Source organism: Dryobates pubescens, chromosome 33 (assembly GCF_014839835.1).
Source record: "Dryobates pubescens isolate bDryPub1 chromosome 33, bDryPub1.pri, whole genome shotgun sequence".
Classification (NCBI taxonomy): Eukaryota; Metazoa; Chordata; class Aves; order Piciformes; family Picidae; genus Dryobates; species Dryobates pubescens.
The window spans coordinates 1391607-1415472 of NC_071644.1; the positions used below are offsets into that span (position 1 = coordinate 1391607).

The 23866-nt window shown below is 58.3% G+C and overlaps 1 protein-coding gene across 1 annotated transcript in view; it reads left to right on the forward strand.

Annotated features, from left to right (window-relative positions):
• Nucleotides 1-23866, forward strand: part of EIF4G3 (eukaryotic translation initiation factor 4 gamma 3) — a 167287-nt gene that overhangs the window by 37201 nt on the left and 106220 nt on the right. Inside the window, exons 4-8 of the mRNA XM_054175939.1 lie at nucleotides 4278-4373; nucleotides 9953-9985; nucleotides 20446-20466; nucleotides 21835-22014; nucleotides 22572-22686. Of these exons, the coding sequence (XP_054031914.1) occupies nucleotides 4344-4373; nucleotides 9953-9985; nucleotides 20446-20466; nucleotides 21835-22014; nucleotides 22572-22686 (379 nt within the window). The 5' untranslated portion in view covers nucleotides 4278-4343. The remainder of the gene's footprint in view (nucleotides 1-4277; nucleotides 4374-9952; nucleotides 9986-20445; nucleotides 20467-21834; nucleotides 22015-22571; nucleotides 22687-23866) is intronic.

Below are 23866 nucleotides of genomic sequence, written 5' to 3' on the forward strand. Positions count from 1 at the left end.
CTGGGCAGCACATCCCAGTGGCCAATCTCTCTTTCTATGAAGAACTTCCTCACCTCCAGCCTGAACCTCCCCTGGCACAGCTTGAGACTGTGTCCTCTTGTTCTGGTGCTGGGTGCCTGGGAGGAGAGCCCAACCCCCAGCTGGCTCCAACCTCCCTTCAGGGAGTTGCAGAGAGCAAGAAGGTCTCCCCTGAGCCTCCTCTTCTCCAGGCTAAGCAACCCCAGCTCCCTCAGCCTCTCCTCCCAGGGCTGTGCCCCAGACCCCTCCCCAGCTCTGTTGCCCTTCTCTGGACACCTTCCAGCAGCTCAACCTCTTTCCTGACCTGAGGAGCCCAGAGCTGGACACCTCAGTTTAGAAAAGCCTCAGCCACCTCCCTGTGCAGCCTGTGCCAGCCTCTCCTCAGCCTCCCTGTGCAGAACTCCCTCCTGATGTCCAACCTAACTCTGCCCTGCTCCAGTTTCAAACCCCTGCCCCTCAGCCTATCCCCACAGCCCCTTCTGAACACTCTGATGAAGTTGTATCTGACTTGGCCTTTGTTCTGCTGTGTGAGTTTAGCCTGAAGCAGACCTGCCCTCCTGAGCCTGCAAAGGCACAGCAGTGGATGTGGTCTGCTCTCTTTTCTGAGCTGCTGTGGGAGCATCAGGTCAGAACCATCTGGGACAAGGTCTCTGAAGTGAGTGCTGGGGGTGCAAAGCTGGGCAGGAGCCAGCACCAGGCACTGCCAGCCCAGCCCCAGCCTGGCCTGGGCTGAGCCCCAGCAGTGTGGGCAGCAGGGGCAGGGAGGGGATTCTGCCCCTCTGCTGTGCTCTGCTGAGACCTCCCTGCAGGGCTGGGGCAGCTCTGGAGCCCTCAGCACAGACAGGGACCTGGTGGAGCAGGGCCAGAGGAGGCCACAGCAGTGCTGGCAGGGCTGGAAGCCCTCTGCTGGGAGGCCAGGCTGGGAGAGCTGGGGTTGGGCAGCCTGGAGAAGAGAAGGCTCCAGGGAGACCTTCTGGTGGCCTTGCAGTGCTTAAGGAGGCTGAGTGGAAATCTGGGGACAGACTTTTTCTCAGGACCTGTTGTGCAGGACAAGGTTTGGAGCTAAAAGAGTGAGATTCAGAATAGAGAAGGGAGAAGTGTTAGACCCTGAGGGTGGTGAGAGCCTGACCCAGGCTGCCCAGAGAGGTAGGAGATGTCCCAGCTGGAGCCATTCCAGGTGAGGTTGGTTGGGGCTCTGAGCAACCTGCTCTGGTTGCAGAGGTCCCTGCTGAGTGCAGGGGACTGGGCTGGATGAGCTTTGCAGGTCCATTCCACTCCAAGTGGCTCTGTGTGGTTGTGATTCCTCTCTGAAGGCACTGGGATGGATGCACAAGGAGCTGGAGCTCACCTGGGCCCTTTGCAGTGGGGTGTTGGAGATGTCTCCTGCCAGTCACCAGCTCTGCATGCTCAATAACCTTCATCCCTGGAGGTGTTTGCAGCCAGGCTGGAGGTGGCTGTGAGCAACCTGCTGTGGTGTGAGGTGTCCCTGCCCATGGCAGGGGGTTGGAACTGGCTGAGCCTGGAGCTCCCTTCCAGCCCTGCCAGCTCTGTGGTTCCAGTCTAGGATGAGCCCCCCAGGGGGGTGCTGGCTCCCCCTGCATTAGACACTTTCAAGGCCCAGCTTGAGAGAGTGCTGGGCCAGCTCTCCTCTTACCCAGAGAGGTTGGGCATGGATGGTCCTTGAGGTCCCTTCCAACCTCATGTTCCATGAATCTCTGAAGAGCAGCACCAAGACCTTCCACAGGGTGCATGAACTGACACAGAAAGTCTCTGATCCTCCAAGAGGAGACTCATCCTGGTCCCCAGGCTGGTGACACAGGGGTGTGATGGGTGACCACCAGATGGATACAGAACTGGCTTGAGGGCTGCACCCAAAGGGTGGCTGTCCATGGGTCCATGGCCCAGGGGAGGCCAGGGACAAGCAGAGTCCCTCAGGGATCAGTCCTGGGCCCAGGCTTGGTCAACATCTCTGTGGGTGCCAGGGACAGTGGCACTGAGTGCAGCCTCAGCAGGGTTGCTGATGGCACCAAGCTGTGTGGGGCAGCAGACAGCTGGAGGGAAGGGATCCATCCAGAGGGACCTGGGCAGGCTGCAGAGCTGGGCACAAGCCAACCTCAGGAGGGTCAACAAGACCAAGGGCAGGGTCCTGCAGCTGGGGGGAGGCAATGCCAGGCACAAATCCAGGCTGGGCAGGGACTGGCTGGAAAGCAGCCCTGAGGAGAGAGCCTTGGGGGTGCTGGGGGAGGAGAAGCTCAGCAGGAGCTCTCAGAGTGCACTTGCAGCCCAGAGAGCCAAGCAGAGCCTGGGCTGCAGCAAGGGAAGTGTGGCCAGCAGGGCAAGGGAGGGGATTCTGCCCCTCTGCTCAGCTCTGGGGAGACCCCACCTGGAGTACTGCCTCCAGCTCTGGAGCCCCTGGGTGGGGAGATTCAGGCTGGAGGGGAGGAGGAAGTTCTTCCCCAGGAGAGTGGTGAAGCCCTGGGATGGGTTGTCCAGGGAGGTGGTTGAGGCCCCAGCCCTGGAGGTGTTTAAGGCCAGGCTGGATGAGGCTGTGGGCAGCCTGCTCTAGTGTGGGGTGTCCCTGCCCATGGCAGGGGGGTTGGAACTGGCTGATCCTTGTGGTCCCTTCCAACTGATTCTATGATACTAAGAGGAGCTGGGCAGAGCCTTGAGGTGCAGGGAATCAGCAGCAGTGTCCTACAGAGGGAGGACAACTTCTGTAGGCTGTGGATGAGAAGCCAGCAGAGCTTCCCCAGGCCCTTAGCTGCCAGGGCTCATGGCTCTGCTGCCAGCCCTGCTGCCAGCTCTGTTTGTAGCAGAGCAGTGCCACAAGCAGCTCAAGCAGAGTCACACTTGTCAAATACAAGGGGAAAATATTTGGTGCTGCAGCTGACAGCTCCCAGAGAAGGCTCCTTGCAGATTAGCTGCTGATGGGAGGCAGGGGGGCTGCCAGTGGTGAGGAGGGAGGGAAGAGGAGTCTGGAGAGAGGGTTAAAGCAGCTGAGAGTTAACCCAACTGAGCTGCTGCAGGGGGGGACAGCAGGAGCCTGCCCTGCTTACAGGTTGCTGCTTCCAGAGCAGGAGCTGATGAAAACATTTGGTTGCTTCCCAGCCAGCCCTCTGCTGTGCTGACAGCAATTGCTGCAGAGCAGCAGCCTGCAGCAGAGCCCTGGGGGCTGGGGCTGCTCTCCTTAATGCCTTTGCCAGTGATCTGGAGCAGGGAATTGAGGGCACCCTCAGTGTGCAGGTGACACTCAACTGGGTGGGAAGTTGATCTGCTGAAGGGCTGGAGGCTCTGCAGAGGGATCTGTCCAGGCTGGATCCATGGGCCTAGGTCACTGGGCTGAGGTTCAACAAGGCCAAGGGCTGGGTCCTGCACCTGGGTCACAACAACCCCAGGAAGGCTCCAGGCTGGGGGCAGAGTGGCTGGTAGCTGCCCAGCAGAGAAAGCCCTGGGGGTGTTGGGTGACAGCAGCTGAAGAGGAGCCCAGGCTGTGCCCAGGTGGCCAAGAAGGCCACCAGCAGTCTGGCCTGAACCTGCAAGAGCCTGGCCAGCAGGAGCAGGGCAGGGATTGTCCCCCTGGACTGGGCACTGGTGAGGCCACACCTCCAATCCTGGGGGCAGTTTTGGACTCCTCATTTCAAGGACATTGAGGGCTGGAGCAGGGCCAGAGAAGGGCAACAGAGCTGGGGAAGGGTCTGGAGAGCAGGGCTGGGGAGGAGCAGCTGAGGGAGCTGGGGGTGGTTAGTGTGGAGAAGAGAAGGCTGAGGGAGACCTCGTTGGTCTCTACAGCTCCCTGCAAGGAGGCTGGAGCCAGGTGGAGGTTGGTCTCTTCCCCCAAGGAGCAAGAGAGAGGACAAGAGGAAATGACCTGAAGTTGTGCCAGGGGAGGGTTAGGTTGGACATGAGGAACAGTTCCTTTGCTGGTCAGGCCCTGGCCCAGGCTGCCCAGGGAGGTGGTGGAGTCCCCATCCCTGGAGGTCTTCAAGAAACCTGTGGCCATGGCACTTGGGGCCATGGTTTAGTGGCCAGGGTGGTGTTGGACTTGATGGTCCTGGAGGGCTTTTCCCACCCAGCCAGCTCTGATTCTGTGTTGCTGCCTTGGCTCCTTGGTGCAGAAGGCTTCCTGCATCACTCTCAGCTGTGTCATCCTTCTCTCAGCCTTACCTGCCTGTCCCTCTGTCAGCAGTGTCCTGTTCCTGCCTTTGGGGCTGAGGCATGCCCCACACTCATTTTGCTTTCCTTTTCTCATCCCCTGGCAGGCTCCTTACCCCTCAGGACAGAATGCAGCTCCAACCACGTTGGTGTACCCTCAAGCCCCTCAAACAATGAACCCCCAGCCTCAGACCCGCTCGCCGGTAAGGGACCCTGCGCTGTGCTCTCTCCTCTCCTTTGCCTCCTCGTTTGGCTGTTCCTCTGTGTGTTTGTGTGTGTCTGTGGCACTTGGCCAGCTCTCTGGAGCACATGTCCTGCTGGAGTGGAAGCACCTTCCAAGGGGCAGGGCTCGGGTGGTGTTGCCAGCCCTCGTCCTGCTGGGATGCTGTGCCTCGGGAAGTGGCTTAGGAGGAAGGAAGCGCCGGAGGGATTCTGGGCTCGGCTCAGACAGCCCCGGGGGGGGTTGAGCATGGTTGCTCTCAGGCTCATTGTAGACTTCAGGTTCATTACCAGAATCTTTCTCTTTTCTTCATGATTTGGTTTTTTGGTTGGTTTTCCTTGGAGGAAGTGTTTGGTGAAGTGATGGACCAGAGCTCAGCAAACAGAAGCCATTCTCTGCTCTCCACTCGCTCGGCGGTGGCCTCTGAGCCACACTTCCCCATCCCCCCACTCACTGCCCAGCACCCTGCAGGTGCTCACTCATTTCATGGGGAGCTTTTGAGTGCTCACATCCTTTTGTGGGAAGCCCCTTTCTCATCCAGCTTTAGGTTTGGTTGTCCTCCATGGTCTTTATTTGTTGCTTGTGTGTGTTGTGATCCTGCTCTGGTAGGACTTTGCCTCCCCGAACCAGGCTCTTCTGGGGGAGTCTCTGCTTGTAGTGCTTTTCCTCACAATGCTAGGAGAGACCCTCCCAGGGTGTCAGGATGCTTAGGGCAGCTTCTGGAGGCATGGGAGCCCCCATCAGGATGTCTGAAGCCTCAGTTAGCCAAGGGAGCAGCAACCCCTGCACCTCTTGCGAGTCTGCGCCGGAACCTCCAGACCCAGCACAGCCTTCCCAGCTCTCTTCTCTTTGTAGAGTGAGATGAACCCTGCTGAAAGCCTCCCAGACAGAAGCCTTCTGTTTGCCCACACCACAGCTCCACACCCCCCAGGCCAGCTTCCCACAGCAGTGCACCTGCCCCACTGGTGTGGGGGTTTGTGCTGCAGGAGGGTTAGGTCTGAGGCCCCTTCACCTCTGCGGCGCCGAAGCAGCCAATTCGCATCGGGTTGATGAAGGTTCTGGGACGTGGGCAGCTGCCAGCTTGTAACCCCAAGCACCTCCTTAGCACCCCCCCAGCAGCACCCCCTGGTCTGCCCCTGCTGGCACAGCCCCACTCCCCTCAGTAAGTGTTGCTCATCCTTTGCCTTTCCACTGCTGCGCAGCTGAGGAGGCAAAAAAAGGACTGAAGGAACTTTTGGTGTGGTTAGAGCTGGAGCAAAAGAGACCCAACAGAGAGAGCACAAAATCCTGACTGAAGAGCTGCATCTCTAAACCAGTTTTTTTGACAGCCCAGCAGAGCAGTGCCAATACATTGCACAGACAACTGGAAGAGGAGGAAGGTTTTGGAGCAGAGCCCGGTTTACAGGTCCCTGGCTGGAAGAGGCTGGATAAAATACTGCATTGTAAGCAAGATAACAAACTGTCCTCCTTCTTGCAGGCCACCCTGCCCACAGCACTGTTGTCATCTCTGCCTTCCTTTCTTTGGTTATTAGCATTAATTATTATTATTATTATTATTACTACTTTATTTTCTTTGGGGTTTCCTTTACCACATCTTTTGGTTTCGGTTGGGGGATTTTGGTTTGGTTGTTGGCTGCTCAAGAGCAATGCACTGGTTCTGCTTCTTTTGCTACCAGCATGAGCACCCTCCCCTCCCCTCCCCTAACCCTAAGGGCAGGTTCTAAGTGCCCCCACACCAAGGGCCCCAGAGTTTGGAGTGCAGCTGGGAGAGAGTGGGGCAGGACAGCAGATGGCCCGGGCAGGACCTTTGGGCTGCAGAGCTCAGCCCATCGTAGGGACTCGCCCCCCCAGCCCACCCCTTCATTGAGGAGGTGGTGAGGAAGAGTCTGCCTGCAGTTGTCAGCCACTTCTGCATTGGTTTTTGAAGCTCTCCTGTGTGCAGTTTTGCCATTGCTCTGCTGGTGACCATTTCCACCCCCATGCCTAAAAGCCACCCCCATAACATCTCATTCCACCTCCCCACCCCGAAGCCAATGCAAGGCTGGCCTCACCCTGAGCTGCTCTTGCATTTTCTCCTGGCCTTGATGGACTTTTGGTTGTTTCTGTTTGGTTGGGGTTTTTTTAACTTATTTCTGGGTTTGTTTCTTGTTTCTTTTCCTTTTGGTTGGTGGGGAGGGGAGGGCGAGGAGGGGCCGAGGCAGCTGGCAGGATGTCCTTGGCGCCCCCAGGCTCCCGCAGCGCCGTCCCGCGGGGCCGCTGCCGGAGCGGGCAGGCAGGCTGCTGCACCCAGGGAGGGTGACCCCAACCCTCCCTGCTTCCTCCAGCAGCTGGAGCTACCTCCAGCCTGTTTCTGCATCCCAGGGCCATTGGTGATTGCGTGGCTCAGGCTTTTCTGCTCCTTCCAGGGCGGCGGCAGCCGTTGCAATCCAAGTGGCTTCGTGTTCAAGGCCAGGCTGGATGAGGCCTTGAGCGGCCTGCTCTAGTGGGAGGTGTCCCTGCCCATGGCAGGAGGGTTGGAGCTGGATGATCTTCAAGGTCCCTTCCAACCCAGCCCATTCCATGGCTCTGGGGATCTCTCAGTCTCTGTTTCCTCCCCGCTAGCATCGCAGCATCGCTCCGGGAGCGACAGTTTCGGCTCCAGCTGGGGGCAGGCAAAGGGCAGTCAGAGTCCTTCAGCACGGCTGAGAATTATCCCTTCCCTCTTGCCCCCAGCACCAGCTGATTTTAACTCAAGTTGCCCAGTTCTGGGAGGCCTGTGCCAAGCCCCCCAGGGATCAGAGAGGGTGTCTGAGCCAGCCCAAAGAGGTTGTTTCCCGAGAGGCTTGAGCTGTGCCCGCTCGGCGCCGGCAGAGCCCCTGCCCCGTGGTGCCCAGAGCAGGGAGCAGGATCCACAGGCTGGGAGGGGCAGGAGAGTTGGGCCCAGCCTCAAAAGGGAGTTTTCCTTTCCATCTCCTGCCTTCAGCAGCCAGAGGAAAGCAGCCCAGAGTGTGCTTTACCTGAGCCAGCAGCGGCTACAGTTTGTTCTGTTGCTTACAGCTCCGTTAGCAATAAATCCTCTCCACCTGGACTGCCTCAAAACCTGACCAGTTCCAACCTCCATGGCCAGCAGTGACCAGCACCAAACAGACCCAGGAGGGTTTCCACTGACTTCCAGGCTGTGCTTCATTCCTTTCTTCTTGCAGCACTTCTCACCACGGACTAGGCTCCAGCTCCTTAAGACATCAGCTTCCAGCTCTTGGTTTAAGCACAGAGCCAAGCTTCCCTGTGGAGCAGCGAGCAGAGGGCTGCTTCAGCCCCCAGATTAAGCAGCACCAGGTGTTTGCACCCAACTGTTGGTCTTCTTGGTTCAGTTTTGGTCCTTGCTGTGTGCCATGGAGCCTGTCAGCCCTTCCAGGAGGAGCTTTGTTCCCTTTTCTCAAGCACAAGAGGTTGCAGCTGGTTCTGAGGAGTTCTTCCTGAGCAGGACTTGAAGCACATGGAGACTCAGCCCTGTAGGACCATCAGCACAGCCACCATCTCTTCACACCCTGAGCCCTGGGAGGATGCTGGGGGCTCTCTGAGGGCTTCTGTCCTGCTTTTCATCCTGAAGTGGACATTTTTAGCTTGCTGGGCTCACAAGGTGCTCCCCATTTACCTCTCCTTCTTTAATGTGAGGCTTAGGAAGAATCATCAAGGGTGGGAACCTCTTGAGTTGCATCAGTGCAGCTCATTCTCTGCCAGCTCTTGTACTGGAAAGAGTCCATTCCTGCCTCTTCTCTCATTTCTGAAGGCTTTTCTGCCTTCCCATCCAAGTGTCACAGTGAGGTGAAGGTAGGAGGAGTAGATAAACACAGGTTTCAGCAGCCTGGTTCTTGGAAATCTGAAGCAGAGGTGAGGAAATTGTTTGTGAGGGAGAAAAGCAGCTGGGGCAGTGACTGCCTACACTTTGCTCCTCAGCTTTGGGAGGCAGGGCTGCAGGTGAAGCCTCCCCATCCACTTTTTCTTGCTGAAAACCCTCTCTTAATTAAGCAAATCAGCAATTAGCAGGCAGTGGTGAGCCCTCTTCTGAGGCAGGAAGCAAAGCAGTGAAGCCTGGGGAGTCCCTGTGGCAGAGGTGGGCTGCACCCTGTGCTTCAGGGGGTGCAGGGAGTCCCTGTGGCAGAGGTGGGCTGCACCCTGTGCTTCAGGGGGTGCAGGGAGTCCCTGTGGCAGAGGTGGGCTGCACCCTGTGCTTCAGGGGGTGCAGGGAGTCCCTGTGGCAGAGGTGGGCTGCACCCTGTGCTTCAGGGGGTGCAGGGAGTCCCTGTGGCAGAGGTGGGCTGCACCCTGTGCTTCAGAGGGTGCAGGGAGTCCCTGTGGCAGAGGTGGGCTGCACCCTGTGCTTCAGGGGGTGCAGGGAGTCCCTGTGGCAGAGGTGGGCTGCACCCTGTGCTTCAGGGGGTGCAGGGAGTCCCTGTGGCAGAGGTGGGCTGCACCCTGTGCTTCAGGGGGTGCAGGGAGTCCCTGAGGCAGAGGTGGGCTGCACCCTGTGCTTCAGGGGGTGCAGGGAGTCCCTGAGGCAGAGGTGGGCTGCACCCTGTGCTTCAGGGGGTGCAGGGAGTCCCTGAGCCAGCAGACCCTGCAGCAGGTGGGCAAAAGGCCACCCCAGGATCCAGTCTCCTTTGCTCCCTTCAATTAGTGGAGCTGTTCTCAGCAGGTTTATCACCTCTCTTCCTGGGGCTCTGCTCATGACACTGAGACTTAAGGGTTTAAGGAGTGAGCTGGGCTGCTGGCAGAGGACACCTTCCTCATCTGTCTTTTCCATTTCCTGCATTCATCTTTATTTCTGTTCTAACAGCCAGCTGCTGCCTGGAAGCTGCTTGGAATGTTCACTGAGCATGTGCAGCCCTGAGCCCTCTGCTCCCTCTGGAGCTCCAGGGGCTGGGAAGTGCTGTAGGAGCCTGAGCACAGGGCTGGGCCCCAGCACCTGCCCTGCTCTGCCCCCTGGGGACATCAGGGGGTGCCCCATCTCCTCTGCTTCTAGATGGGGGTGACAAACCCACCTCAGAAAGAGGGTTCTGGGCACTGTCCCTGCCTGCCTGGCTCTCAGCCTCTCACAGCCACAAGTCTCCATCCTTTGCTCCCACCAGATGTTTGGAAGGGCTGAATCCAACTGCTTGAACCATTGGCCTCCCCCTGCAACACTCACAGTCCTCCACTGCTGCTTGTTTTGAGTTGGTTTTGTGGTTGGTTTGGTTTGGGTTTCTTATCCCAGGCAGGGTTCAGAATGCCTGTGTCCACACACTGCCTTCAGAATGCCCCCAGCAGCTTTGGCTGTGCCCTCCTGGCTCTGGAGCAGCACTTGGCCCCCGCTAGGCCTCAGCACCTCTGTCTGTCCCTGTCCTGCAGCCAAGCTTTCCACTGGGTTGTTTTTGTGGTTGTTTGTGTTTGGTTGCTTTGTTGGTTTTGGTTTGGTTTGGTTTGGTTTTTTTCCTGCCCCCTCCTGGGTTTGTTTTTGCATAGAGTGTGACATTTTGGTTCCCTTGTGGTGTTTCTGACTCTTTGTGCCTTTCCTTTTGTGTTTGTTTCCTCGCCTTGCCTCAGTTTGCAGCGGGGCCTCGACCTGCCCATCACCAGGTACAGTACCTGCCCCTTGCTTCTCACCCCCACTAACTGCCTGGGGAGGGGGGTGGAGGTGCTGCACCCACTAACCCCCCCTTCCCAAACCAGCCCCAGGAGGAGCTGCTGGCACCTGGCTAACCCTGCTGCTAACCAGCTGCCTGCAGCAGAGTCCCACAGGCAGGGCTCAGGCACCGCCGCCGCGCTGCACAGCCACCCCCTGGGCACCTCCTGCCTGGCACAGGGCAGCCTGGGGAGCTGCTGCCCAGCTGCTGCTGGCCACTGCTGCCCAGCTGCTGGCCAACTGCTGCTGGCCTCTGCTGGCCAACTGCTGCTGGCCTCTGCTGCCCAGCTGCTGGCCAACTGCTGCTGGCCACTGCTGGCCAACTGCTGCTGGCCTCTCCTGCCCAGCTCATAGAGGTGGTGGTCAGCTGCTCTTGGTCAGCTCCTAGAGGTGGTGGCCAGGTGCAGTTGGTCAGCTCCTAGAGGTGGTGGCCAGGTGCAGTTGGTCAGCTCCTAGAGGTGGTGGCCAGGTGCAGTTGGTCAGCTCCTAGAGGTGGTGGCCAGGTGCTGTTGGTCAGCTCACAGAGGTGATGGCCAGGTGCAGTTGGTCAGCTCCTACAGGTGGTGGCCAGGTGCTGTTGGTCAGCTCACAGAGGTGGTGGCCAGGTGCTGTTGGTCAGCTCCTAGAGGTGGTGGCCAGGTGCAGTTGGTCAGCTCCTACAGGTGGTGGCCAGGTGCTGTTGGTCAGCTCATAGAGGTGGTGGTCAGCTGCTGTTGGTCAGCTCATAGAGGTGGTGGCCAGGTGCAGTTGGTCAGATCATAGAGGTGGTGGCCAGGTGCTGTTGGGCTCTGCTGGTCTGCTCATAGTGATGGTGGCCAGCTGCTCCTGAGGTCTTCTACTCTGCTCATAGAGGTGGTGGCCACCTGCTGTTGGTCAGCTCATAGAGGTGGTGGCCAGCTGCTGTTGGTCAGGTCACAGAGGTGGTGGCCAGGTGCTGTTGGTCAGCTCATAGAGGTGGTGGCCAGGTGCTGTTGCTCAGATCACAGAGGTGGTGGCCAGCTGCTGTTGCTCAGGTCACAGAGGTGGTGGCCAGCTGCTGTTGCTCAGGTCACAGAGGTGGTGGCCAGCTGCTGTTGCTCAGGTCACAGAGGTGGTGGCCAGCTGCTGTTGGTCAGCTCATAGAGGTGGTGGTCAGCTGCTGTTGGTCAGCTCATAGAGGTGGTGGCCAGGTGCAGTTGGTCAGATCATAGAGGTGGTGGCCAGGTGCTGTTGGGCTCTGCTGGTCTGCTCATAGTGATGGTGGCCAGCTGCTCCTGAGGTCTTCTACTCTGCTCATAGAGGTGGTGGCCACCTGCTGTTGGTCAGCTCATAGAGGTGGTGGCCAGCTGCTGTTGGTCAGGTCACAGAGGTGGTGGCCAGGTGCTGTTGGTCAGCTCATAGAGGTGGTGGCCAGGTGCTGTTGCTCAGATCACAGAGGTGGTGGCCAGCTGCTGTTGCTCAGGTCACAGAGGTGGTGGCCAGCTGCTGTTGCTCAGGTCACAGAGGTGGTGGCCAGCTGCTGTTGGTCAGCTCATAGAGGTGGTGGCCAGGTGCTGTTGCTCAGATCACAGAGGTGGTGGCCAGCTGCTGTTGCTCAGGTCACAGAGGTGGTGGCCAGCTGCTGTTGGTCAGGTCACAGAGGTGGTGGCCAGCTGCTGTTGGTCAGCTCATAGAGATGGTGGCCAGCTGCTGTTGCTCAGGTCACAGAGGTGGTGGCCAGCTGCTGTTGGTCAGGTCACAGAGGTGGTGGCCAGCTGCTGTTGGTCAGCTCATAGAGATGGTGGCCAGCTGCTGTTGCTCAGGTCACAGAGGTGGTAGCCAGCTGCTGTTGGTCAGGTCACAGAGGTGGTGGCCAGCTGCTGTTGGTCAGGTCACAGAGGTGGTAGCCAGCTGCTGTTGGTCAGGTCACAGAGGTGGTTGCCAGCTGCTCCTGAGGTCTTTTGCTCTGCTCTTAGAGGTGGCTGCCAGCTGCTGCTGGGCTCTGCTGTTCTCAGCTTGCTAGAGCCTTGGCTGAGTGTTTCCCAGCCTTGTTGGTAGGTTCAGTGTCCTGAGCTGAGGACACCAAGATGAACCAGGCCTTTGCATCCTGGAGGGAATCCAGCCTGTCAGAGAGGAGCAAGGCAAAGGACTCTGCAGCTCAGGCCTGCTGGTGCCCTGGCATTCCAGTGTTGGGGTTGGTTGGACTCAGGCTGTGGCAGCAGGCTTTGAGGAGTCTTTGTTGTCTCGCTGGTGTGTGACCTGGGCTTTGTAAGCCAGCAGTGCCCTGAGGACAGGGACAGGAGCTGCTCTGGCTGGTGAGACTCGTGGGCAGGGCTTGGTGGGGTGGCAGAAATAGCCAGAGGACCTCTTCAGCAGCAGGGCAGAGAGAATCATAGAACCATCTTGGTTGGAAGAGACCTTTCAGATCACCCAGTCCAACCCAGCCCTGCCAGGGCTCCACTGAACCATGGCCCTCAGCACCACCTCTCCAGGGCTTTGAAACCCCTCCAGGGCTGGGGACTGCAGCACTGCCCTGGGCAGCCTGGGCCAGGCCTGGGCAGCCCTCAAGGGGAAGAAATTGTTCCTCATGGCCAACCTAAACCTCCCCTGGGGCAACTTCCCAGGTCCCTTCTTGTCCTAGTCAAGGTGTCCAAGTCTGTCTTTGCTGTCACCCTCTCTGTCCATCTTTGCCACAGCTCTTTTCCCCTGGCTGCTGATTTTACTTCTTGTAGCTTTTGAGAGGGCAGTGGTGGTGGTGGAGAGCAGGAGAAGAGCAGGGCAAGGGCAGGGAAGCTCTCAAGACTGAACTGTTGCTGTGTCACTCTTCCTGCTTTTGGCTGAGAAGGAGCCAGGTTGTTTCCACCAAGTGAAGAGGAAAAAGCCCAACTGCAGTCCCTGCAGGTGTGGGGCCAGGGCAGCCCTGGGAGGGTTATTCCAGGAGAATTATTCTCTTGTTCTCCCTTTGCCCCTCTCAGTCTGAGCAGTTTGTCACTGTGGAGCTGAGCACCTTGGGGGCAGTTGTGTGACAGGAGAGCAGCTAAGTGGGCACAGACCCCCAGAAAAGCTGATCACTCTCTGGGTGGGTTGGGTGGGAAGGGACCTTAAAGCTCAGCCAGTTCCAGCCCCCTGCCATGGGCAGGGACACCTCCCCCCAGCCCAGGCTGCTCAAGGCCTCATCCAGCCTGGTCCTGAACACCTCCAGGCAGGGGACAGCCACAGCCTCCCTGGGCAGCCTGTGCCAGAGTCTCCCCAGCCTCACTCTCAAGAATTTCTTCCTCATCTCCAGTCTCAGTCTCCTCTCTCCCAGCTCAGAGCCATTGTCCTCATCCTGGCACTCCCAGCCCTTGTCCAGAGTCCCTCCCCAGCTCTCCTGGAGCCCTTCAGGTGCTGGAAGGCTGCTCTGAGGTCTCCCTGGAGCCTTCTCCAGGCTGCACAGCCCCAGCTACCTCAGCCCATCTTCACAGGGGAGGGTCTCAGCCCTCTGGTCATAGAACCACAGAACTGTCAGGGTTGGAAGAGACCTCAAGGCTCATCCAGTTCTAACTCCCTGCCATGGGCAGGGACACCTCACACCACAGCAGGTTGCCCAGAGCCACATCCAGCCTGGCCTCCTCTGGAGCCTCTCCAGCAGCTCCAGGTCCTTCACCAGAGCTGGAGGCAGTGCTGCAGGTGGGGGCAGGGCAGAGCAGAGGGGCAGAATCCCCTCCCTGTGCTGCTGCTCTCCCTGCTCTGGCTGCAGGATCTTTGTTCCTTCTCCTCAGAGAGCAGCTTGCAGGCAGGGACCTGCCAGAGCAGGAGCAGAAGAGGCCTTTGCCCTTGTTTGTGCCTGGAGGGAGCTGCAGTGGCAGCAGCAGTGGAAGGATGCTTGTGGGGTGCTGGGGCCATGCAGGGGACAGCAGAGGTGACCTCTTGTTTAGATGCTTTTGCTGCTGACCCTAGCTTCAGGTCTGTGTCAGACTGCACAGTGCTGAGCACACCTGGCTGGGCAGCAGCTCCTTGGTTCTTGCCTTGGTCATTCCCAAGGCAGATGATCCAGGGGAGCCATTCCATGTCCTCCTGCCCCTTGGGGGGAAGCCCTGCAGCACTTGGTGGCTTTCCTGGTGGGACCTTTCCAGCAGTCTGTCATAACCTGATTTAAAGCTTCCCTCTGGAGCTGGCTGTGACCCTGGGCCCTGGCTCCCTGGGCCCCTGGTGTCTGCAGCTTAAATTGTGGCATTTCCAAGTGTGTTGCCCAGCTCTGTCCCTCCACAGCTGCCTTTCTGGTAGGGTTTTGACTCTGCTCCGTTTGGAGGGTGGTTGTGCTGGCCTGAGGGAAGCTGGCACCATCAGACTGGCACCTCAGGCTTCATTCCCAGTTGTGTCATCTGCTGGATCAGGCCAGGGAGCTGGGCTCTCTGCACAGGGCTGGGCTTCTCAGCAGCTCTGCATTCCCTTGAATCCCAAAGTCTCTGCCTCTGGTGGGGACTGAGAGTGGAGAGAAGAACATTTAACACCAGCCCATGCAGGAGGCTGATGGCTGTTGAGCTCTGTTCTTCCCAAAGCCAAGACATAGAGAAGGATTCCATCCTGGCCTGGATCAGCAGGGCTGGGGCCAGCAGGAGCAGGGCAGGGATGGTGCCCCTGGACTGGGCACTGGGGAAGTTGCACCTCCAATCCTGGGTTCAGTTTTGGGCTCCCCACTCCCAGAAGGACACTGAGGGCTGGAGCAGGGCCAGAGAAGGGCAACAGAGCTGGGGAAGGGTCTGGAGAACAGCTGGGGAGGAGCAGCTGAAGGAGCTGGGGGTGTTGAGCCTGGAGAAGAGGAGGCTGAGGGAGACCTCCTTGCTCTCTGCAGCTCCCTGAGAGGAGGCTGGAGCCAGGTGGGGGCTGGGCTCTGCTCCCAAGAAACAAGAGAGAGGGCAAGAGGAAATGGCCTGAAATTGTGCCAGGGGAGGTTTGGGTTGGAGATGAGGAACAATTTCTGTCCTGCAAGTGTGGTCATGGATTAGAACAGGCTGCCCAGGGAGGTGGTGGAGTCCCCATCCCTGGAGGTGCTCCAGAGCTGTGTGCCCATGGCACCTGGGGCCATGGTTTGGTGGCCATGCTGGGGTTGGGTTGCTGGTTGGGTTGGATCTTGGAGGACTTTTCCAACCCAAACAATTCCCTGACTCTGTGCTTGAGAGCAGATCTCACAGGGGGAACTTCCCTCATGCTTCAGTTGTGTAACTCAGGAGGGAGGCTTTGAGGCTGGGGTTGTGTAAGCTCAGCAGCACCAAAGCAGTCACTCGCCCCTGGCTGTGCTCACAGCTTTTGAACACCACCCCAAGCCCTGCAGAGAGAGCAGCAGAGAGAGCAGCAGCAGGGAGAGCAGCAGCAGAGAGAGCAGCAGGGATCCCTGTGTGAGTCCCAGGGTGATTTTAGCTCCAGTTTCCAGTTGAGGTTTTGCTGCTGTATTGCTTGGTGCTGGGACAGCAGTGCCTGGAGCCTGTGTGCAGTTCTGCCTCTTTGCCTTCCATGAAGGCTTCTTGAGCAGGTGGAGGAAGGGCAGCCAGGGTGGTGAGAGCCTGGGAAAGGAGCAGGCTGGAGGCACCTTAGGGAAGCAACAGCTGAGAGGGGTTTGGTTGTGCTCCTCTGTGAGTAGATAAAGAAGCAGCCTTAGGAGGAAAGAGTAAAAAGAGCATTTCATAGAACCCTGAATGGCTCAGGGTGGAAGGGATCTCAGAGGTTATCTACTCCAACCCCCTGCCATGGGCAGGGATGGCTCACAGCTAGCCCAGGTTGCTCAAGGCTTCCATCCAGCCTGGCCTTCAACACCCCCAGGCAGGAGGCAGCCACAGCCTCCCTGGGCAGCCTGTGCCAGAGGCTCAGCAGCCTCACACTGAAGAACTTCTTCCTCAGCTCCACTCTAACCCTGCTCTGCCTCAGCTCCAAACCCTTCCCCCTTGGCCTGGCTCAGACCCCCTCAGCAAAAGTCTCTCTGCAGTCTTCCTGCAGGATGCCTTCAGGTCCTGGCAGGCAGCTCTGAGGTCCCCCTGGAGCCTCCAGGCTGCACAGCCCCAGCTCCCTCAGCCTGTGCTCCCAGCAGAGCTGCTCCAGCCCTGGGATCATCTCTGTGGCCTCCTCTGGGCTCCCTCCAGCAGCTCTGTGTCCTTCTGCTGCTGGAGACACAGAGCTGGAGGCAGGATTGGAGGTGAGGTCACAGAATCACAGAATCAGTAAGACTGGAAAAGACCTCAGAGATCAGCAAGTCCAAGCTGTCACCCAGCACCTCCTGACAACTAAACCATGGCTCCAAGTGCCACATCCAAGCCTTTTTTGAACTCCTCCAGGGATGGGGACTCCACCACCTCTCTGGGCAGCACATTCCCCTGGCCAGTTACTCTTTCTGGGAAGAACTTTCTCAGCAGAGCAGAGCCCAGGGGCAGAATCCCCTCTCCTGCCCTGCTGCCCACACTCCTCTGGCTGCAGCCCAGCACACAGCTGCCAGCTGGGCTGCAGGAGGGCACTGCTGGCTCCTGGGGAGCTGCTCAGCTGCTCCCCTCCTTAGCAAAGGGGGGCAGATAAGGGATGGGACCATGGCTTGGAGATTGCCTGCACAGGAGCTGAGGTTGCTGGGTGGCTGTGTAGCAAGTTGCACTCTGATGTGACCATCATCACAGTATCACAGTCACAGTATAACTAAGGTTGGAAGAGACCCCAAGGATCATGGAGTCCAAGCTGTCTCCACAGACCTCACAACTAGACCATGGCACCAAGGGCCACATCCAATCCCCTCTTGAACACCTCCAGGGATGGGGACTCCACCACCTCCCTGGGCAGCACATCCCAATGATGAATGACTCTCTCTGTGTAGAACTTTCTCCTCACCTCCAGCCTAAACCTCCCCTGGCACAGCTTGAGACTGTGTCCTCTTGTTCTGGGGCTGGGTGCCTGGGAGAAGAGCCCAACCCCCACCTGGCTCCAACCTCCCTTCAGGGAGTTGCAGAGAGCAAGAAGGTCTCCCCTGAGCCTCCTCTTCTGCAGGCTAAGCAACCCCAGCTCCCTCAGCCTCTCCTCCCAGGGCTGTGCCCCAGACCCCTCCCCAGCCTTGTTGCCCTTCTCTGGACACCTTCAAGTCTCTCAATGTCCTTCTTCAACTGAGGAGCCCAGAACTGGACACAGGACTCAAGGTGTGGCCTAACCAATGCAGAGTCCAGGGGCACAATGACCTCCCTGCTCCTGCTGGCCACACTATTCCTAATGCAGGCCAGGATGCCCTTGGCCCTCTTGGCTACCTGGGCACACTGCTGGCTCGTGTTTAGGCAGCTGTCAATCAGCACCCCCAGGTCCCTCTCTCTTTGGCAGCTCTCAGCCACTCTGCCCCCAGCCTGTAGCTCTGCCTGGGGTTGCCGTGGCCAAAGTGCAGCCCCTGGCACTTGGACTTGTTGAATGCCATCCTGTTGGCCTCTGCCCATCTGCCCAGCCTGGCAAGGTCCCTCTGCAGAGCCCTTCTGCCCTCTAACTGACCAACATCTGCTCCCAGCTCGCTGTCAGCTGCAAACTTGCTGACACAGCAGGACTGTGATTTTGCAGAAGGCAGTCAGGGAAGGGTTGCTGTAACAGAGGATTCCCATCAGAAGCCTTGCTGTGGCCCAGGGAACCTTCATGCTGGTTCTGAGTGAGTCCTGTAGGTGCTCCACTCCAAACCCTGCACCCAGAAGAGAGACAGTGTCTGAGCTGTGACTCTCCTGGTGCTCAGGCTGGGGAGGCCTTGCTAAGAAGGACTTTGGTTATTGCTGGAGGGACAGGAACCAGGATGGAGCACACAGCAGTTTGCCCAGCAGGTGGTCCTCCTTCTGGACAGTAAACCCCTTCCAGATCACCTGCAGAGTGCTCTGCTGATGCCACAAGGCCTGGAGAATTGGTGCAAGTGGAGGAGCTGAAGGCACAGCAGACTTTGCAGAGAGACTCTGGAGGGACCTCAGAGCTGCCTGGCAGTGCCTGGAGGGATCCTGCAGGAAGGCTGCAGAGGGACTCTTCCTGAGGGTGTCTGAGCCAGGCCAAGGGGCAGAGCAGGGTTAGAGTGGAGCTGAGGAAGTGTGAGGCTGCTGAGGCTCTGGCACAGGCTGCCCAGGGAGGCTGTGGCTGCCTCCTCTGTGGGGGTGCTCAAAGCCAGGCTGGATGAGGCCTTGGGCAGCTGAGTCTGGTTGAGAGGTGTCCCTCCCATGGCAGGGAGGTTTGCCACTGGATCTCTGAGGTCCCTTCCACCCCAACCCTTTGTGTCAATCTATGAACCTAGAGTTGCCTCACTGGAGGTGCAGCTGCTGGGGAACAGCTTAGCACTGCCACAGTGGTGTCTGGTGCTGGATGCAGGAGCGAGCCTTGGAGCACACCTGGGGCACAGAGGCCTCTTCTCTGCCTCCTGCTGTGGCAGGAAGGAGATACTGGAGCTTCATCAGTGTGTCAGCCCCAGAGATGACATCTCAGCAGCTGGTGGGCAGCAGCTGGCACTGATGGGAGCAAGCAGCTCTCTGCAGACCAGGAGTCTGTGCTGCTGGCAGTGTCTCAGTGCTGTGTTGGCAGCTGCTGGAGGTGCAGCAGAAGCCTGAGGAGCAGGGTTCATGCCTGTGGCTCACACAGGTCTGGGCTCCATCCCTTGCAGTGAAGGTTTCTTCACCCTGCCCTGGGATGTGGTTTGCTGTCAGTGGAGGGTCAGGTCCCACCTCAGCCTCCAGCCCCTTTGCACGCTGCAGAGAGAGACAGAGAGAGGTGTGCTGGCTCTTGGCTTTGCTTCTCTCCACAACACCCTGTGGGGAGACTTCTGCTGTAACCTGCTGACCAGTGAGGAGCAGTCACTGCTCAGTGACAGGAGGCAGGACTTGCACTCGGGAGTGTGGCCAGCAGAGCCAGGGAGGTTCTCCTCCTCCTCTACTCTGCCCTGCTGAGACCTCACCTGGAATATTGCATCCAGCTCTGGGCTGCCCAGCTCAGGAGGGACAGGGATCTGCTGCAGAGAATCCAAGGGAGGGCTATGAGGATGCTGAAGGGACTGCAGCACTGCCTGGGGAGGAGAGGCTGAGAGCCCTGGGGCTGTTCAGTCTGGAGAGAAGACTGAGAGGGGATTTAATAAGTGTCTATAAATATCTGAGGGCTGGGGGTCAGGAGGGAGGGGACAGGGACAGGCTTTGCTCACTGTGCCCTGGGATAAGAGAAGGGGCAGTGGATATAAACTCCAGCACAGGAGGTTCCACCTCAGCATGAGGAGGAACTTCTTGACTGTGAGGCTCCCAGAGCCCTGGAGCAGGCTGCCCAGAGAGGTTGTGGAGTCTCCTTCTCTGGAGCCTTTCCAGCCCCATCTGGATGTGTTCTGTGTGCCCTGTGCTGGATTCTCTGCTCCTGCTCTGGCAGGGGGGTGGACTGGAAGATCTCTGGAGGTCACTTTCAACCCCTAACAACCTCTGATCCTGTGACTTTGTGAGGTCTTTGGCTGTGAAACGCTGCAGGCTCTCCCTGTGAGCTCAGCCTGTGCCCTTGGGCCATGCCCTGCTCCTGTGGTCCCCCCAGCTGGTTGGTAGAGATGCAGGAGCACGGTGGTGTGATGCTGGTTTGCTCTTTGCCAAGCTTTTCTCCTCAAGCTGTTGCCTTCTCCTTGTTCAGGTCACACAGGCAGTGTGCTGGTGGCAACTCTTCATCCAGGTCCACAGGGTTGGGTGTAAAACTGTTGTGCTCAGCTGAGGCACCTCTGGCTTTCCTGGAGAGATCATTTGCTATGGGGAACAATTTAGGTGGCAGAAGGTCTCCAGCAGCAGCAGCAGAAGGAGCATTTCCAGGTCATTGTCATGTCAGTGGCATCCCAGCTTCCTGCTGCCCTTGCCCATCCTTCCCAGCAGCAGATCACCCCAGCTCATGCCTTCACCCCTCAGTGCTCACCACTCTCCTCTCTTCTCACCACTCCCCACACCATTGCTCTTCTCATCAGTGCCCTTCACCACTCAGCAGCCTTCCAGGGGATCTTTGATGACTTAATGACTGCAGACCTGACAATGAAAGACCTGCCCTGGCTCGGGGCAGGAGTGGAGACCAACTCCATGCTCGGTGCCAGGCTTTCTGCTCTGGCTCCTGGCTCTGTAGCCCTGAAAGAGGCCAGAAGGGAAAGATGTTTGATGCTGTAGGAGCAGAGAGAGCAAAGTCTTTCTGCAGAGGCAGTTCAGCATGGTTTGCTTGGGGCTTTTTTTTGTCCTTTTTTACACTTCCATGTAAGATTTCCCAGCAGAGTTTCTGCCCCTGGCCTTGGGACTCTGCTAGGGGAGTCCTCGGTGGCCCTGCAGTGGCTTTCTCTTGCTGTCTCTGGGAGAGATGAGTGAGAGCAGGACAGAAAGGTGCCTGGAGCTGTGTGCAGTTAGGGTGCATGTGACCTCCTGTCCCTTCCTATTGATCTGTAAGCTGTTCCATTGGCTTTCTTTCTGTTTCCTGCTGCTTTCTTGCTTCGTTCTTGAAGGGAGGATTCAGACCCATACAGGTAATTTTCACTCCTGGTTCTGCATGGCCTCAGTGTCCCTCTCACTCCCCTCATCACCCCGTTGGTGAATGCCTCCATGTCTGATGCACATCTTACTGACTTGGGTTCCAAGACTGCAAAGAGTCCACAGCAAAGGTCCTGCAGTGCCATGAATGCTCCATGGATGCTGATGGAAGGGTGGAGGACGGAGCCTGCCCCAGTGGGTTGCTTGGTTTCCTGGACCTGGTCCATCTGCGTGGGGCATCACTTCATGCAAGCGTGGTAGAGGCGTTTGGTGCCACCCTGGGAGAGGTTGCCAGCTTTCTGGAAACAGAGGGCAAGTCACCTGGCTCAGCTTGGGTGAGGGGCAGGCACGAGGTGCCTCTGGCCTGGCTACAAACCTGGCTTTTGGGCTGCTCTGCAGCTCCTTGAGCTCCGCGGCATGAAGGTTGGAGTAGATGATCTCCAAGGTCCCTTCCAACCTGAGCCATACCTTGGATCAGTGGCCTTCAGTGTTCCCCCAGCAGACTGATGGAGGTGGCTTTTTGGCAGCCACCCCACCTCTGGAAAACCTCTGTGACAAACTGCTTTAGCTGAGGCTGGCTCTGCCAGCTGAGCCCTGCAATTCACCAGCTGCAAACAGCTGCTGGCCTTGAACCTTCCTTACCTTGTCCTGCCCTGTCAGTTTGAAGGCTTGAGCCTTGCCCTTTGCAGCCCCCTTTGCAGCCAGGCCTTGCCCTTTGCAGCTCCCTTTGCAGCCCCCTTTGCAGCCAGGCCTTGTCTTTTGCAGCCAGGCCTTGCCCTTTGCAGCCCCCTTTGCAGCCAGGCCTTGCCCTTTGCAGCCAGGCCGTGCCCTTTGCAGCCAGGCCGTGCCCTTTGCAGCCAGGCCGTGCCCTTTGCAGCCAGGCCGTGCCCTTTGCAGCCCCCTTTGCAGCCAGGCCTGGTCTTTTGCAGCCAGGCCTCGCCCTGTGCAGCCAGGCCTGGTCTTTTGCAGCCAGGCCTTGCCCTTTGCAGCCCCCTTTGCAGCCAGGCCTTGCCCTTTGCAGCCAGGCCTTGCCCTTTGCAGCCCCCTTTGCAGCCAGGCCTGGTCTTTTGCAGCCAGGCCTCGCCCTGTGCAGCCAGGCCTGGTCTTTTGCAGCCAGGCCTTGCCCTTTGCAGCCCCCTTTGCAGCCAGGCCTTGCCCTTTGCAGCCCCCTTTGCAGCCAGGCCTTGCCCTTTGCAGCCAGGCCTTGCCCTTTGCAGCCAGGCCTTGCCCTGCGGTTTCCTGGAGGCGTTGGCAACCCTTTGGAGGTAGCAGCACAACTGTCAGGCTGGAAGGATGCTGCCAATTCTTTCCCAGAAGGTCTGACCCTCTCTTTGTTCTCTCTCTCCCTCTCTCCCTGCCCCTAGTTTTTCCAGAGGCCTCAGATCCAGCCTCCCAGAGCCACCATCCAGAACAGCAGCCCTTCCATCCGTCCTGGTGCGCAGACGCCGACCGCGGTCTACCAAACCAACCAGCACATCATGATGGTCAATCACCTGCCAATGCCCTACCCGATGCCTCAGGGCCCCCAGTACTGTATCCCACAGGTAAAACAGCACAGCACCCCCACAGGGCAGCCTGTGCTCTCTGTTGGGATGCTCTCCAGGCCTGCCACAGAGCCGGGAGGGGAGGTGCAGGCAGGGCTGGGGGTGGCACATTCGGCCTCCATCCTTTCCTGGCTGGGAAAGAGTTTTCCTTCTGTGCATGGCAGTAAGACAGAATCCCCTGACCAGGTGATGTCTGCCTCCCAACCAGTGTGAAAGGAAGCTCCTGGAGAGCTTCAGTGCTGTGAATGTCTCTCAAGTGATTCACTGGCTCCACAATGGCTCTAAAACCTTTGGGCCTCATAAAAAACCTGCTGTGGATGAAGCCAGGGAGTGAGTGGTTTCTACTTCAGCTCTCCTGGCCTCCTCCTCTCATCCTTACAGGCCATAGTTAACCTCTCTTGCTTTTGTTGACCAGCACTTTCCTGACTCTAATTAATGGGGTTGATAACCAGATCCCTGCTGACCTGGGGGGGGGAGGGCTCAGTTCCAGATGCTGTCAGTGGCAGCAGGCAGTTGCCCAACTCTTTGCAAGCTGATGGTTGTTTTTTCCCTCCTAGTATCGTCACAGTGGCCCTCCCTATGTTGGGCCCCCCCAGCAGTATCCAGTTCAGCCACCAGGACCAGGGCCCTTTTATCCAGGACCAGGTCCTGGAGAATTCCCCAATGCCTATGGTGAGTTCTGCTTGGAGATTCTCTTACAAAGGGAGTTCTTTCCTGGGTGTGTTTCTGTGCTGTCCCAGCTGAAGATTTACAGCAGCAAAATGGATTAGCATTTGTTTGAACTTCCAAGAGCTGCTCCATTGGCTGTGTCACAGCCCTGATTAGTCACTCCTGAGGAGCTCCCTATGCCAGGGCATTGTTTGTGCTGCTGAAGGAGAGGCTGCAGCTCCCAGAGCTGCCCATAATCAGATGTGAACAAGAATGGAGGCTGCTCCTCAGGCCCTGCTCCATCATTGTTATTTATTAAGGTATTGTGACTGCATCTGGCAGCCCTGCCCCCAGCCAGCCCCCAGCCTGGCCACAGCAGCACAGCAGGCAGCAGTCCTGCTCCCAGCACTGACTGAGGGAGAAGCACAGCCCATGGGCTTCATCCTGCACTGGGCTGGGTTGGAAGGGACCTTAAAGCTCATCCAGTTCCAGCCCCCAAGGAACAAACAATAGGCCAAGAGGAAATGGCTTCAGGTTGCCCCAGGAGAGGTTTACGTTGGCCATGAGGAACAGTTTCTTCCTCCTGAGGGTCTCAAGGCCTGGCCCAGGCTGCCCAGGGCAGTGCTGCAGTCCCCAGCCCTGGAGGGGTTTGAAAGCCCTGGAGAGGTGGTGCTGAGGACCATGGTTCAGTGGTGCCCTGGCAGGGCTGGGGCCAGGGTTGGACTGGCTGAGCTTCGAGGTCTCTTCCAACCAAATCGATTCTGTGCTCCTGTGCTTGCAGCTTTGCTGCTCTCGTCCACCTTCCCCTCCTGTTGCTTCCTTGCTGTTCATAGAGGGCCTGGAAGTGTTTGGTCTCTCACCAGGCACTGGGAGACAACCAAACTGCCAGTGCAGGTCTGGCTACTGCTGCTGGCTGTGGGCTGTGCTCTGGAGCTCAGAGTCGCTGCAGGGTGGCAGAGCTGGCAAGGAGGTGAAGAGGGCAAATGCTGCAGCAGAGAAACCTTGGCCAGCTGGCCACTGCCTTCCACACCTCTCAGTTTGCCCATTTGATGCTCTTTTGATCCCAGTGAGCTTCCTTTGTGCTGGGCAAGAGCTTGGGATGGTGAATGGGAAGGAGGGAGAATGAAACCTGGGTGCTGCTGAGCTGGGAAGGAGCAGAGGGCAGGTGCAGAGCTGAGTGTTGTGTTGAAAATCCACTTGGCTG